Raw genomic sequence first — 14,333 nt, 5'->3', positions numbered from 1 at the left:
CATTTTCCTCATGACCTCACCTAGCGTATGAGCTCATTCCTATGTACATTTATGTACATTACCGTACACTGCTGTGTGAAGATGAAGGAGGAGATCGCGGGGGGGGGGGGGGGGGGGGGGGGGTGCATCCACTCAATTATCTGGCTGGCCTTCGTATACAACGTATGCTCTGCACCAGTATCCATACTTAGGTGCAGCCATTGGAATTGGTCTCGCTCACTCTCTCGGCCTCTCAAAAGTTGTACACAGGATGCAATCTTTCCGCTTCCCAAGTCCTATACGCTGGGCAATTGACCGTGAAATTGGTGAAATAAGTCCATGGATCTCTCTTTCCCCTCCCGAATCTGTCGCCTCTTTGTTTTTCGCTTGTCATATTGACGTGAAACTTGCATGAGTGGAACCGCTCCATGGTTGGGTCTCTTGGAGACTCACTACTCACCGGGACTGGGATGAGGTCACTGTTAATAAATGACCTAAAGACAAGTCCATAATTAAATTCCGAGCTCATCGATGCGTGTGTTGATAAATGGATACATCGATCCATGTTAATCTAAATTGGAACCTTCCAAGGTTGGAGGAGGTCATCACTCAAAGCTTAGTCAGTTTTATATGTAGCTCCCGGAGCCCAGCTAGTTGGAGACTTTACCAGTTGGGTTCTCTGTACGTAGTGTTTGACAACTATGTATTCTCATAGATCCGGGTCTACAACATGTTGATTATTTTCTTGGAGGTAGATGCATGATGGACGTCTATCTGAATACCCTGGATATATATTTACATTTACATTTATTGAGATATAGAAAAAAAAAGCACCTACGTCAGAACTAAAGTTGAACCCGTGATCCCCCACACAACAACGTCATACCTTTTCTTCTCGAAGCCCCCAAATTTCTTCTTCACCCATTTACCTTCAACTCAGTGCTCCCAGGGCTAGTTTCAGTCGATTATTAATCATGCAATAACACAAGTGCCCCTCTCTGATATCAGACCTGTTCATCCCCCACTATTTGGCATTTTTCATTCCATTGGCCACCGGTTTTCCTCTTTGGCTGGGCCCTGGTCTATTCACTTCTTGTTGCCCCTCTTTGTCTCTCGCTACGTCAGTTGCGTATATCTCGAGGTCCTTCCATCTGAAGTTTTGCCTACGCTTCTCTTCGACACTCTCATTTGAGAGACAGCATCGTTTTTGCCTTTGTGTATTGGATGCCATTTATGACCTGCGATTCTGCCACCGTCCTAGGTCTTCGAAGACCCTGATACCTTGGTCCGAGAGCTTGGGGCACTTGTCAGTCTGATCCTTGAGAACCCGTTTGTGACTATCTGATACACAGCTGCGGTTGTGATTGCCAGGGAAGGTTCGATCTGATCGTGTTTTGAGAGATCAGGAGCAGGAGTCGTGGAAGCCAACCTGCCTGCCATGACAGGCTCAGGGCGCTCACCCTCCTCACCTTGGGTACAAAGTGCTCAAGGTGGTCATCATGACGGTGGTTTCACACAGTCCTTCCAATCTACCATGTCCCCATCAACCACAGGCATGATTTCGAGCTCGGATTTTACAGAAAGATCAAGTCCCAATTATTTTGGCATGGCAGTGCAAAACCCCGGCAATCAACAGATCTCCAACTCAGGGCTGTCCATGCAAAAGAACTGGGGCATATTACCCCATCCACAACCTCTGTCGAGTTCTAAATTACCGGTGTTTTCCCAAGAATCAGTATCAGCGGGATTGAAAAATCTCTTGAAGACTGAGCCTGAAACTAGCCGCATCCGCCGAGAATCAGCATTGCATGGATCTTTCTCTTCCCATACGACCTCATGGTCAAAGCCCTCACCTTCACATCCGCTGGGAAACTTTTCATTTGTGCAACCCAGCGAATTGAGGCTTCCAGCCGCCAAGAACTTAGCGCCCACTCCACAAGGTATGTATGACAACTCTTTAAGCGATCTTTCTTTTTTCTTCTATCTCTGATCATATAACTCACTGATGTGTTCCACTGTCTATCTTCCACAAATTATAAAAGATGCTAATATTGCTTCTTCAAGGGGCCACTTCCGCTTTGTTTCCCTGGGTATCAGCCGAGCGCTGCGCTGAACTTCTTGAATCATCTCAGTCAAACACCATGCTATTTGATGTTCGTCCGTTTGCTCATTTCAGACAGGCCAATATCAAAGGATCGCTCAATTTATGCATCCCCACTACCCTACTCAAGCGCCGATCATTTGATACTCAGAAATTAGAGGGTACATTCACGGATGACGCCGACAAACAGAATTTCGTTCGTTGGAGAAAGTGTGACGTGATCATTGTCTACGATTCTGCCGCAGCGGATTTGAAGGATGCTGCACCTCTTCTGAATCTTCTCAATAAATTCCAAGCTGAAGACTGGAAGGGAGATGGATTGATTTTAAAAAGCGGATTTCGTGGTTTCTCGGCTCGATTTCCACATCTTATCCAGCAACTACAAATGCAGACGGCCGAACTATCCTCTAAACGTCCCTCTCCCATGAGAATCGATCTACAATCTGTCGCTCCTGTCGTGGGTGGCTGCGCCCTACCAGAATCATCTTCTGCCGTCAATCCATTCTTTGCAAATATTCGACAGAACATGGATCTCCTCGGAGGCGTGGGCCAAATTCCTCTGAGACAGCCCGAGCAATTGACCGAAGCGAAGCGACAACAACTCCCTTCCTGGCTGCGGGGCGCTTCCGATACCAAGGACCAAGGGCACATTGTCTCGAAAAAGTTCCTGGCTTTGGAGAAAACAGAATTGGAACGCATGAAACAGGCTTTAACTTATGAAGGACCTTTGGCTGACACCAATAGTAGCCCTAAGAAATACCGCGTTGCGGGGATAGAAAAAGGCACGAAGAATCGTTACAATGATATTTACCCATTCGATCATTCCCGCGTCCGACTCGAGGGAATTCCATCTGGGGCCTGTGATTATGTTAATGCGAATCATATTTCCGCCGAATTTACCAATCGGAAATACATTGCCACTCAGGCTCCCGTTCCTGATACATTTGATGTGAGTGGCAGTCCCTCGCAATGCTTGTTATTACGTTACTCACAATATGCAGGACTTTTGGCGTGTGGTGTGGGAGCAAGACGTTAGACTTCTTGTTTCTCTCACTGCAGAGGTTGAACGAGGACAGGTAAAATGCCACCGATACTGGGAATCTGGAAAATATGGACCATTTGAGGTCAAGGCCTATTCGGAAAAGCACATCTATATTGAATCCAAGGGTGGATCTGTCGATCCCACGGTTGGCAGTTTTCAGACATCGACCGAACGACATGATGGCACAAACGAAAATCCATCCATTACCGTGCGAAACTTCAGTATCTGCCATACGTCTTTCCCCTTCGAGCCGCTTCGGGATATCACTCAGCTTCATTACCCTTACTGGCCTGATTTCGGGACAACATCACAGCCTACTCATCTTCTCTATCTGATTGAGCAATGTAACAAGGTCATTCGTGCCACCAGCAACTCCAGCTTTAGTAGCCAGCAAGCAGAACCGAAGGGTCAGCGACCAGTACTGGTGCATTGCAGTGCGGGCTGTGGGCGTACGGGAACCTTCTGCACTGTCGACAGTGTCTTGGACATGTTGAAACGGCAACGTGCGCAGGCTGCCGGTGGTGGAGGCCTGGATCACAATCCCATCGGATCGTCCGAGTGGATGGGGGATTTCAATCTTGACCTAATTGCAAAGACGGTTGAGGATTTCCGGAGACAAAGACCGAGCATGGTACAGAACCTGAGTCAGTATGCACTCTGTTATGAGAGCGTGCTCGAATGGCTCGCTTCTGAGATGAACTAGAACAAGAACTTGGACTAGGCTCTTCTTTCCTTTCTTTTTCTTTTCTCTTGCTATGATGACGACCCTGGGATACCCCTTTCTGGCCTTGCATTATTCTCAGGGCCATGGTTTTCTTTCGATCTATGTACAATGTCATACAGCCAGTGCTTTTGCATTTTCTGGTGTTCCGGGTTGCTCTGGGGATAGGGAAAAAATGAACACAGCTAATTTTCTCGGGTGTTGTTGTGTAGTCTTGCAAGAGACAATGGTAGCGTCCTGACCAGATGAGATTTAGAGAATTGCTTCATCTCAGATATGATCCATTACCTTGTAGAAGGCTCATAAACGCAGCTGTGTCATTGCTACTCATCAGCCAAGCTCATGACTTCCACCACACTCATTAGCAACAGAATAGTAGAACTCTGGATCTTCCAAGCTCCTCGTCGGATTTGCTACATACTGTTGCCATGCCCCTGGCTCTTGCCGGGCTGTTTTATTTTCCATAATAACCGATATTCAGGAACATCACTCCACGGTCAGTGATCGCAACTAGCTCGTCTTCCTTTTCGGTGAAACACAATTGAGAGCAAACCGCCTCTAACTGGAGGATGACTGGTCGCAACTCGATGGCACCTGTAGAGGATTCCCACGATGATGGATAAAAGCCGTTGATATTGTCTTCGATCAATTCTGAAGGATTCAGTGCCCAGATGTAGAGGGTTTTCCAGGTAGCGACAGCAACACGAGTTCCGCGACGCGAAGTTGCCACCGGAGATCCATGCGAAGTGGTTACTTCCCGAAATCCACCAAGCTGCGCCATGATCTGCCAGCTGTCAAAACGCCTTCCGCGGTCAAGATTCAAAACATGGGTACACCGCGGACCAGTAAATGACTCAGACTTCAAGAGGCATGCCACAGTCCATTTTTCAACGCGATGGGTGGCAATTCCGAAGGCGAGGTACTGCCAATGACACCGTTCTCCCTGGTTTATATCGCCTAGCTTATGGGTGCCGAAGAATGGTATCCCAATTGAGAATTGAAGCGACAGGAAAGGCGAAAATTGCACGTTGCATGCATTCCTGTTAACATGCGGCCTTGGCTCGCCTGGAGGGCTAGGGAGGCGATCAAGTCTTTGAAAGGCACCGTAGATGGTTTGAGCTCGGTAGTGGTAGAGCAGCTGAAAGCCTCGATCATTGAATGTCAACCTCATCGCGGGACCTGCTCTCCGAGAAAAACGGACATCTGGGTCTTGATCGTTGGAGCTTGTCAAAACGTAAGCCTCCAAAGTGGCATCTAGAGATGTCAGAAACCAGCTCCAATACTGACATTATGACGAAACGAACGAATTATTTTACAGGGATTGTCTTCCTTGCCTTCTTCCATAACACGTTCACTCAGACCATCCTCATTTTCATATTCGTCACCATCAACATAATCGTCATCATTCTCGTCGTAGAGCTGAGCATAAAGAACGACCTCGTGATCGAAGGGGTCGAGCATGCTTTGCCATGATACAGCAAATTTGCCGTTGGCAACGGAAAAAGCCAGTGGCCTATAATCTCGGGATTCGGGAAAGTCATACATTCGAATGGTGTTTGCCCGGAGATTCAAGTGATGGTAGGCCAGGTGGATACTCCCGTTGGGGCATGACTCTAGCGCGTGTTTAACAAAAGGGTGGTCTGTATCCAGATCTTGGTCTAAAAATGGTTTGAATCGGTGCAGCACGTAGACTCCATGGTATCCATCAAAGGCAGTCTGGATGATCTCGACCTCCCCGATATCTTGTCCTGGAGATTTTAATTGGACTTCAGTTCGATCCCCATCGCTCCTATTAACCAGAAGCACGGTGCTGTGGCCTTTGAAGACAAGCAAAGCTCGAATGCCATTTTCTGATGCCTCGATTGTCGATGCATGGTAATCAATCACACGATTTTGATACTCATAGGTGGGATTGGCGGAATGTTCTGCGCCACCTAAGTGTTCAGAGGACCGTCTCATTAACTCGCCAAACAGATGCCTAGTCTGATGCACATCAATTCCATCGTTCCAGCCAGGAGTATCTTGTAGCTGATGAATGATGACTTCTCGGCTGCCGGAAGCGATCTCATAAAGCCTACGGCTTGAAAAGGCTGCCTGGAAGTAGGCTGGTGTATCGCAGTTCCGAAGAACCAGCTGTATCAGCTCTGTGGGAAGTTGAAGTAGCATATTTGACGTGGAATTCTATGCTAGAGTAGATATAGGGGCCTGACCCAGATTTATAGAACTTTGTGAAGGCCGGTGCACAGACTTTTTGCTGCCTCGTGGGTCTAGGTAGCAACGCTAATTTTTGTGTGATGTACCAGGCAGAAAGAGTGAAAGTGGTTAAGAGGGAAAAGACTAGAAAGATGACAAGATCAATTTCTTTAAGGTATCATCAGGCGTTTTCGGCTTTGTGTCTGCGTCTACACGAAGTTCATGCTTCTTCTGCCCAAGGTATTTGTCGGTGCTCTCCGCCTTGTGGCTAAATACACAACAACATCCGATAGCATGTACATACTAGTATATATGTGCGTTCCTGCAGGTACGCCAACTACAGATGGAATATGCAAGAATATACCAATTCCTAGACTTGGTTAACTCCAGCCGAAAGTGTAAAGATAAGTTGCTTCGGATTGACTTCTGGCTGGTATTTTGTGTCCACGCAATTACACGAGGCGTGTTCAAGAGAGTAAAGGACCAATAAGCATAGTTTCACCCAAGAATTATTTCGAAATAGGTAATAAGATGAAATGTCGAAAGTCATATGTCATTCTCCGCCACCCCCGGACATGCTGATGAAAGTGATGATCAGAAGAACCCACCAATACCTGAATTGTCAATTAGCATACGAAAGAAACGACACAGGCCCATCTGCGACCTACTTCTGGAAAAGAGATTTTTCTTCGGGTTGCTCTGGGGTTTGACCATCAGGCCCAACAACCACTGGCCTGTTCAGGCGAGGCTGCGTCCCGGATTCATTCGAGACGAGATCAATTCGAGGGCCAGATGTTGAGCTCTGGGCACTGGTAGACGATACAGACAGGGAGACAGTGTAGACTTCGTTGGCTGGACCGAGGTGAAGGCGAAATGTTGGCTGCTCACTCGCACTTAAAGAGGACAACGACACGAGACTGCCAACCCATTGCTTTTTGTCTGTGGAACTTGAAGTGTAGACACCGACACGAACCAGACTATCGCTCTGGTTTTCCCTTGGGGGGTGATATGAGACCACATCCGCTTTCAATGAGGCTGGGTCGTAGGAGACGCGTGCTAGGACGGACGGTTGTGGCGATCCCAAGGGCCAGTACAGGATATCAGTCGAGAGGGAGGCATTGGTGACAGAGATTAGGAGCGATACAGCGCCGAGAATGGTTTGTAGGAACCGCATGGCGATGAGAATTGTAGTCACGAGGAAATAATCTGAGATGTCAACATATTGGAGAAGAAAGTTGGTCCGAGCTTCCGAGGTCCCCCACGATTACAAACATATTCTACATACGTGTATGTACCTTACGGTTTTTTTTTTATACTTGCTACACTTGGATTGCTTGAACTCAAATAGACCGGTTTGATGTATCCTTGTGTATTTAATTGTATTAAAACATAGAACGTATGATTTAGAAGACAAGCATACATCATCTATACAGAGTATTTTGTCTACACTTACATGGTACTTGTCAAATACTTCAACTGCCACATTAAAGCCGGCGGGAAGCTAAGTGTTGCCCAGGTACTCCGAAAGTGCCCCGAAGGTACCAGCTAGCACTGCTCCGTCAGGGCCGTTACTCTCTTCTACACGCATCTCACTTTCAATGCTCTTAATTCAATGCACCTGCCCCCCATTCTCCATAATTTCAGATCTTGACGGCAAGTCTACTTCGACCAGCCTATTTCCTGTGTTTTCTGACTCGCTTATCTATGGCTAGTAGCATTCGAAAGCTCCATAGCTGCTAATTTAAAAGTAGAGAGCTGCCTCAAACGGCAACATGGTTTCACTGCCCTACCATCGTGCCTCCCACCGGAGCTCTCGGAAAGCGTCCGGCGACGCTCGGGAGGATCTGACAGTTCATCTCGACCACTATATTGGCATTGATATCGGAACTGGCAGTGCCCGTGCCTGTATCATTAACGCTAACGGTGATATTGTGGGGTTGGCCTCAGAAAATATTGGACTTTGGCAACCAGAGCACGGTTACTATGTGGGTAAATCTGTAAACAATTTGTGGACCAAATCAGACTTACCTAGCCTCTAGGAACAATCTACCTCTGATATCTGGAATTGCATTTGTGTCGCCGTTCAGCGCGCTATTAGCCAGCAAAACATTGACCCGGACACGGTTCGAGGTATCGGGTTTGATGCCACCTGCTCCTTGTCGGTTTTCTCCAATGATACCGACGATCCAATCTCTGTAACGGGCCCGAACTTCGATTCGGACCGCAACGTGATATTGTGGCTGGATCACCGTCCAGTAGAGGAAGCTGCGAAGATCAATGCTAGCAACCATAACCTGCTCCGCTATGTCGGTGGAAAGATGTCTGTTGAGATGGAGATCCCGAAGGTCCTTTGGCTCAAGAATCACATGCCTAAGGAGCTTTTTGACAAATGCAAGTTCTATGATCTGGCGGATGCACTTACGCACATTGCCACGGGCAATGAAAAGCGAAGTTTCTGCAGTGTGGTCTGCAAGCAAGGATATGTGCCTGTTGGTGTCGATGGGAGCGTCAAGGGATGGCAAAAAGAATTTTTGCAGGGCATTGGTCTGGGTGACCTGACCGAAGATAACTTCAAGCGCATGGGCGGAGTCGACGGGGTGGTGAGCCTTTCCCTAATTGAAAATGAGGCGTTTGACTGACTTCTGGTGCCGCACAGAATGGTGATTATTTAAGTGCCGGTGAATTGGTTGGCACTCTCTGCAAAAAGGCTGCAGCCGAACTAGGCTTACCAGTTGGTATTGCCATTGGCAGTGGCGTAATTGACGCCTACGCGGGCTGGATCGGTACCGTCGGATCCAAGGTCGATTTGGACGCAGGTCAATCCAGCGCAGATGTCCCCAAACTTAATAAATCAGAGGCCTTCTCTCGCCTCGCGGCTGTCGCGGGAACCTCGACATGTCACCTTGCCATGTCACCAGATCCGGTTTTTGTTGATGGTGTCTGGGGTCCATATCGGGATATCATCCTCCCCGGATACTGGATGGCCGAGGGCGGGCAATCTGCCACGGGGGAATTGCTCAAACATGTGATTGAGACTCACCCGGCATTTAACCAGGCTACTTCAATTGCCGAGTCATACAATGCCAACATATACGAATATCTGAACGGGCATCTCAAAGAGATGGCACATAGCCAAGGAGCCCCATGTGTATCTTATCTCGGACGCCACTTTTTTTTCTATGGTGATCTATGGGGCAACCGCTCTCCCATCGCCGATCCAAACATGACTGGATCCATCTTTGGCCTAACTAGTGACAAATCTGTGGATGGTCTTGCCATTTACTACTACGCTACCATGGAGTTCATTGCGCTGCAAACCAAGCAGATTGTAGAGACAATGAACAAGTCAGGCCATCGCATCACTTCGGTGTTCATGTCGGGCTCACAATGCCAGAATGAAATCCTAGTCAATCTCATTGCATCTGCCTGTGACATGCCTGTGATGATTCCTCGGTATATTCATGCTGCTGTATGCCACGGTGCTGCTATGCTCGGCGCCAAAGCTGCCAGCGCAGATTCCCAGGGCATAACTGAAGATCTATGGGATATCATGGAACGGATGAGCAAGCCTGGCAAGAAGGCGTTGCCGACGGAGGATAAGAACGAGAAAGCCTTGCTCAGCGTTAAATATGAGGTATTTCTGGAGCAGTGCTTCAAGCAACAGAAATACCGTGCGATGGTGGATGACGTTGTGGGGGCCTGGATGTCCAAGTCCATCTAAATTCAATTGATCGCGACGATTTTTCTTTTCTTCGATCGCCAAAAAAGGGATTAGGCTACTGGAAAGTTGGTCAGAGTCTACATATTATCTTGTTAAGGCATGTTTGGCGTCAGTCATTACCGCATAGTAAGAAATATGGGGAATAAAGCTCGGATAACGATATCAAAATCATCATTATTGCAATATCATGCCTAGAGCCCAGGTCATCAGGAATGCCAAGAAATAAGTCACACTGTAAACATCAACCATATAAAACAAAATTCAGAAGAACAAAAGAACAAAAGAAGCTCGGTATGCAACATAAATTCAGACAAGTCAACGAATTGCTTGTGCTGAAAAGCTACAATCACCAGTCCATATGTGCAATTTCTCTAATAGGCCACCCCGCCTCTTGTTCGGCCGACAGTGTAGAACTTGTCAGAACTACTGGTGCCGCCTATAGCGAGGGTATCAAAGCGATCCACGCCCATGCTGTCCATATTCACATAGCCCGACATATGGAAGCCAAGAACAACGACGAGGTAGGTGAGTACAAGGATGGATCCCTTGAAGTAGTTGCTCTTTCCTTCGCCGTATACATGCGAGAGAAGGAAGACACACAAGATGACGGTAATCATATCCCACTGGGGGAATATCAAGCTGTTTGAAATATACTGTTAGTGATGGCATTTAGATTGGAGACAGAATGGACAAAAATAGAACTAACTTGAATGAATGGCTGGCAAGCTCAGAGGGGTCTAGTGAGCGGCCGTAGAAAGCGCTGAAGAATACTACAGCGGGAATTTGTAAGAGACAAACCTGCAATGCGTAAGCAGATCCAATTTCCATGGACAGTGCAATGTTGCCGTTCATAGCAAATGAGATAGCGTTCTGTTGGGTGTGTTAGTTAACAGTTTTAAGTGCAATATGGTCTTAGCTAGAGCCGTTAGTAACCAACGTACCAGGAACTCTGTCGTGTTTGGCACCAACGCGAAAAGAGTAATGCCGAGGAATTTCTCGTCGATATCCACGCTCTCTAGCACAACATCGACTGTGTTGACAAGAATCTCAGCAATCACCGCATAGAGAATCGTTGCCCCAAGAAGAATAACAGAGCTTTTAACTTTGCTCCAATTGGGTGCATCATGTCCTCCGCTAGTATGAGTGGGTTCCACACTCAACCCGAGATCCTCAAGCTCTTCTCCAGCGGTATTTCGTGATCGCTCTGGAGCAGGGCGGCTAGCTTGGCGAATGGAAGCTTGATGGTTTTGGACATTGAGCTTCCGACTTCGAGCTGCATCCCGAGCAGCCACTGTTGCTGCTGTTGCAGCCACTTCCGTGAACTGGCGTACTAAACGATCGTTGTCTTCTTTGGCCATGCTACGAATAGAATTTGGCAAAGGGCAACTGTCCTCGCCGCTAGAATTGGGGGGTACTAAGTGTGGGAAGTTGCTTCTGAAGTCTGCGGTAGCTTCAACTTCAACCGCTTCCAGATTACCTGAGCTATTGTCTTCCAATCCAAAATGCTTCAATGACTGTCCAAGAATTCGCTTGTATAGCTGAGATTCGCGGATTGAATCCTTGGACCCAGAAGCGGCACCGGAGGCTTCCGGTTGGCCATTTGGGAACAGCAGGTGCCGTGGTTCGTAGAATGAGTCTTGGACAGATTGAGTGGTATGGGCCTGGGAATTTTTCTTTTCTTCCATCTCTGATGCCCAGATGAGAGCAGCATGGGTCCTAAGAGTAAACCATAGGCCGATTCCGTATGAAAGGAACAAGAAAACCGCGGCGATCCATGCGTATGGCTGTACCGCATTTTGAAAGAACTGGTCATCGACAGCCGCTGTTTGTGAGAAATAACAGCGACGGCAATCTCGAGTCTCTGGATCGAGGAAGCTGACACACGAGTGACAGTTCAGCTCATGCTATGAGCCAGTCAGTTTAGATTCGTTTGCGAAGAGAGGTGAAACTTACACTGCCATAAACCTGATAGAAAAGAGTGGGACCAAAAGCAGCAATCACTGCAAACAACAACATCGTCGAGGTCACACCGGCCGATTTCACATTGAACCGCTGCGTCTTGCGTTTGAGTGCACCGAAGCACATGGACAAACCAGGGAGAAACAGAATGCCGACAAAGATACTGCCGATGATGCTTCCCTCGACAAGCTGAGCCTTGCCCTCCGTTAAAGCGACACAGTAGAGGTATACTTCTACGATAGTTGAGAAGAAAGCATTGATTGCAGCACCCAAGCCCATGGAAGATTGAGCCGAGATCGAGGCAACGGCTTGCCCAATGAAATAGGCCAGAGGAATGATGGAGAGCAGAGCGAGAGGGAAAATCAAAGCTGGGTGTGTGATCCAGTTCTGCAAGCCCAAAAATTTGCCCAAAACATGATAGTCGAAAATTACAAACACAACCACACCAAGAAGGTTGATCAGGAAGATGTTCGTTCCGTCGAGAGTGTACTTCCAGTACCTCGTTCCCGCAGCTCTGTAAGTGCAAAGAAGGATAGAAGACGAAGATGTGGTTGTGCTCGATCTAGCATATCTGGAATCGGAATGAAAGGACAGCGCTAGAGGATGTCTGCGTAAATGGCTCACCAGTGTAATTGTTACACGGCCCATGGGAATCCAAAACACCAAGAGCCAGCAGACAAGCGATACCATAAGCATAAGCGGGCCGACTAAGAAGTAGAAGAACACGAAGAACACAACACGACCCAAGGTCCATTCGCCCCGCCCAAAAAGGCGACGCTTGGATTGAGCCAGCTGAGAAGAGTCTTCGCGTTGTCCACGCTGGAGCCGCCCGAGCAGGCTGTCTTGTTCACCGGCTGAATCAACGCTGTTCCTTCGTCTACCGACCAGGGACCGATCTCTGCGAGGCCCGAAGAAAAGGCGACCATGTTCCAGGTCGCCATTCTGCCATTGCTCATATTCACTGATACTGCGTCCCTCACCCTCATCTTCTTCAGCATAATTCTCATCAGACTCCAAAAGAACATATGATCCGAACGGGTATAACAGATATCGTGAAAGACCTGCAAATACTCTTCCGTATGCCACAGCGCTGGATGAGTAGGAAAAGAAAAAGCATGCAACTGCGGCCAGCAGAGCAAACAGGGCAAGCCACCATCCAAAGAACAAGGACCATAGTAGGTTGATCAAGAAAAGCATGGGACTGACATAGCCTCCTGGGGATGAGTGAATATCACCCTCAGCAGTCTTCTCTACAGAACGGCTCTTCTTGTACAGCGCAGGCTTCCAGATCCTAATACCAAACGGATGAGTTTCGTTGATAGCTTGTTGACGGTCCTTCAGTGTGAAGCTCTCAGCATCACTGGCTGCCTCATCGTTGTCCACTCGATCCTCCTCCTCATTCTCACTCTCCCCTCCGCAGCTATGTCCGGCATTTTTCGAGAGAGGGAAGCCTTCTTCCAAATCCAGACCCGGTTCAGGCAAGCCTGTTTCGTCTGCATTGTAACCCTCCGAATCAGCTCTCACTAAGGGTCTGGGACGAGCACTGGGACGTCGTCTCATTGTCGAGCTTTGCGTTTGTAGTGGACGAATCCTGGGAGATTGTTGCGTGTTCGCGCCTTGTTTCATTGTCAAATACTGCTTAACCTCATTGACATCATCGTCTGTCGAGAACCCTTGCCCCTTGTGAGGGATTTGACGCTTGGAAGACATGCGACGCGATACCGAGGGCTTTCGGGGCTTATCGGGGACAGTGCACGATTGAGTCCTGAATGCACGAGTCGAAGTCTCCTCTGGGCCATCATCACGTATTTCAGAATTGGTCGCCTCGAGGGAAGGTGTATCGAGTGTACCTGCAATTTTGGATCAGCCCAAGCCGTTCTTGTCGTAGGTTACACCAAAGGCAAGCTTACCGTACGTTCTCCGCACGGAGGCAGATGATGTGATTGGAGCTGGTTCAGAAGTCGGGGTTTCCCTTTCCGCCGCCGCAGATGGCTGCATGGACTCGGGAGGGTCAGGGTTTCCTTTATCACCAGACATAACCCAGTGATTAGACAAACACACAGTGAACCTTGGAAGCAGAAGAAATGAGGAAAAGAGAAAATCTTAAAGATACTGGGTCAGCTCTCTCTTTTATGCTGTCTTTGTTGACCCCAAAGAGAGAGAGGGGAAAAAAAGTCAAAGCGACAAGATCGAAGTTCCCAGTGACATTATAGAACCAAACAGATCTAGGTGAAACGCAAAAAAAGGAAAATTTCAGTAAATTATTAGTTGAGACGCATATAGATCATTGCAAGTCCAGGTGGGACGAAACTCGTCAAAGGGGAGAATTGGCTCTTTGACCGCTGCCTTCTGTCCCGTATGTTGTACTTTCTCGCATTGCAGATGACCGAATCATCAGCCCACCTGGGCAGCTCCAGGCGGACCAATCAAATCCACAGATGACTCATTGGATGGGGAGCTCCCGAAATCTCATCCATGGAACCCAAGCCAGCTGTTTGACATGTTTGCCGTAATTTTGGCAACCTGGTATTTTAGGCTGAAATTTGTGTTTCTTAGTCAGCACAACTGGATGGGCGCCGGACCTGAGCTTCACGTACAGCTGGACTGCTCTGCTCGC

General features: G+C 48.0%; 5 protein-coding genes across 5 annotated transcripts; 2 read left to right on the top strand and 3 right to left on the bottom strand.

Moving 5' to 3' along the window:
• Positions 1-1,417: 1,417 nt before the first annotated feature.
• Positions 1,418-3,825, top strand: Pdw03_2852 (Protein-tyrosine phosphatase, receptor/non-receptor type; the record flags this gene model as incomplete). Its single annotated transcript, XM_014682168.2, has 3 exons — positions 1,418-1,919; positions 2,044-3,029; positions 3,082-3,825. The coding sequence occupies 3 exons, from the start codon at positions 1,418-1,420 to the stop codon at positions 3,823-3,825; spliced, it is 2,232 nt and encodes a 743-aa protein (XP_014537654.2).
• A 341-nt stretch (positions 3,826-4,166) lies between these two features.
• Positions 4,167-6,009, bottom strand: Pdw03_2851 (Cyclin-like F-box; the record flags this gene model as incomplete). The annotated part of the gene is made up of 4 exons (XM_066100301.1): positions 4,167-4,189; positions 4,265-4,292; positions 4,397-5,097; positions 5,148-6,009. The coding sequence occupies 4 exons, from the start codon at positions 6,007-6,009 to the stop codon at positions 4,167-4,169; spliced, it is 1,614 nt and encodes a 537-aa protein (XP_065955701.1).
• Positions 6,010-6,589: 580 nt separating this feature from the next.
• On the bottom strand, positions 6,590-7,210 carry Pdw03_2850 (cyclin-dependent protein kinase regulator pho80; the record flags this gene model as incomplete). Its single annotated transcript, XM_014682170.1, has 2 exons — positions 6,590-6,650; positions 6,705-7,210. The coding sequence occupies 2 exons, from the start codon at positions 7,208-7,210 to the stop codon at positions 6,590-6,592; spliced, it is 567 nt and encodes a 188-aa protein (XP_014537656.1).
• Positions 7,211-7,808: 598 nt separating this feature from the next.
• Pdw03_2849 (FGGY-family carbohydrate kinase, putative) lies at positions 7,809-9,757 on the top strand (the record flags this gene model as incomplete). Its single annotated transcript, XM_014682171.1, has 3 exons — positions 7,809-8,021; positions 8,076-8,636; positions 8,693-9,757. The coding sequence occupies 3 exons, from the start codon at positions 7,809-7,811 to the stop codon at positions 9,755-9,757; spliced, it is 1,839 nt and encodes a 612-aa protein (XP_014537657.1).
• A 371-nt stretch (positions 9,758-10,128) lies between these two features.
• On the bottom strand, positions 10,129-13,753 carry Pdw03_2848 (Calcium permease family membrane transporter; the record flags this gene model as incomplete). Its single annotated transcript, XM_014682172.2, has 5 exons — positions 10,129-10,396; positions 10,464-10,627; positions 10,699-11,661; positions 11,711-13,566; positions 13,627-13,753. The coding sequence occupies 5 exons, from the start codon at positions 13,751-13,753 to the stop codon at positions 10,129-10,131; spliced, it is 3,378 nt and encodes a 1,125-aa protein (XP_014537658.2).
• Between the last annotated feature and the right edge of the window lie 580 nt (positions 13,754-14,333).

This window comes from Penicillium digitatum, chromosome 1 (assembly GCF_016767815.1).
Source record: "Penicillium digitatum chromosome 1, complete sequence".
NCBI classification, from domain to species: Eukaryota; Fungi; Ascomycota; class Eurotiomycetes; order Eurotiales; family Aspergillaceae; genus Penicillium; species Penicillium digitatum.
This window is presented reverse-complemented; position numbering and strand designations above follow the sequence as displayed.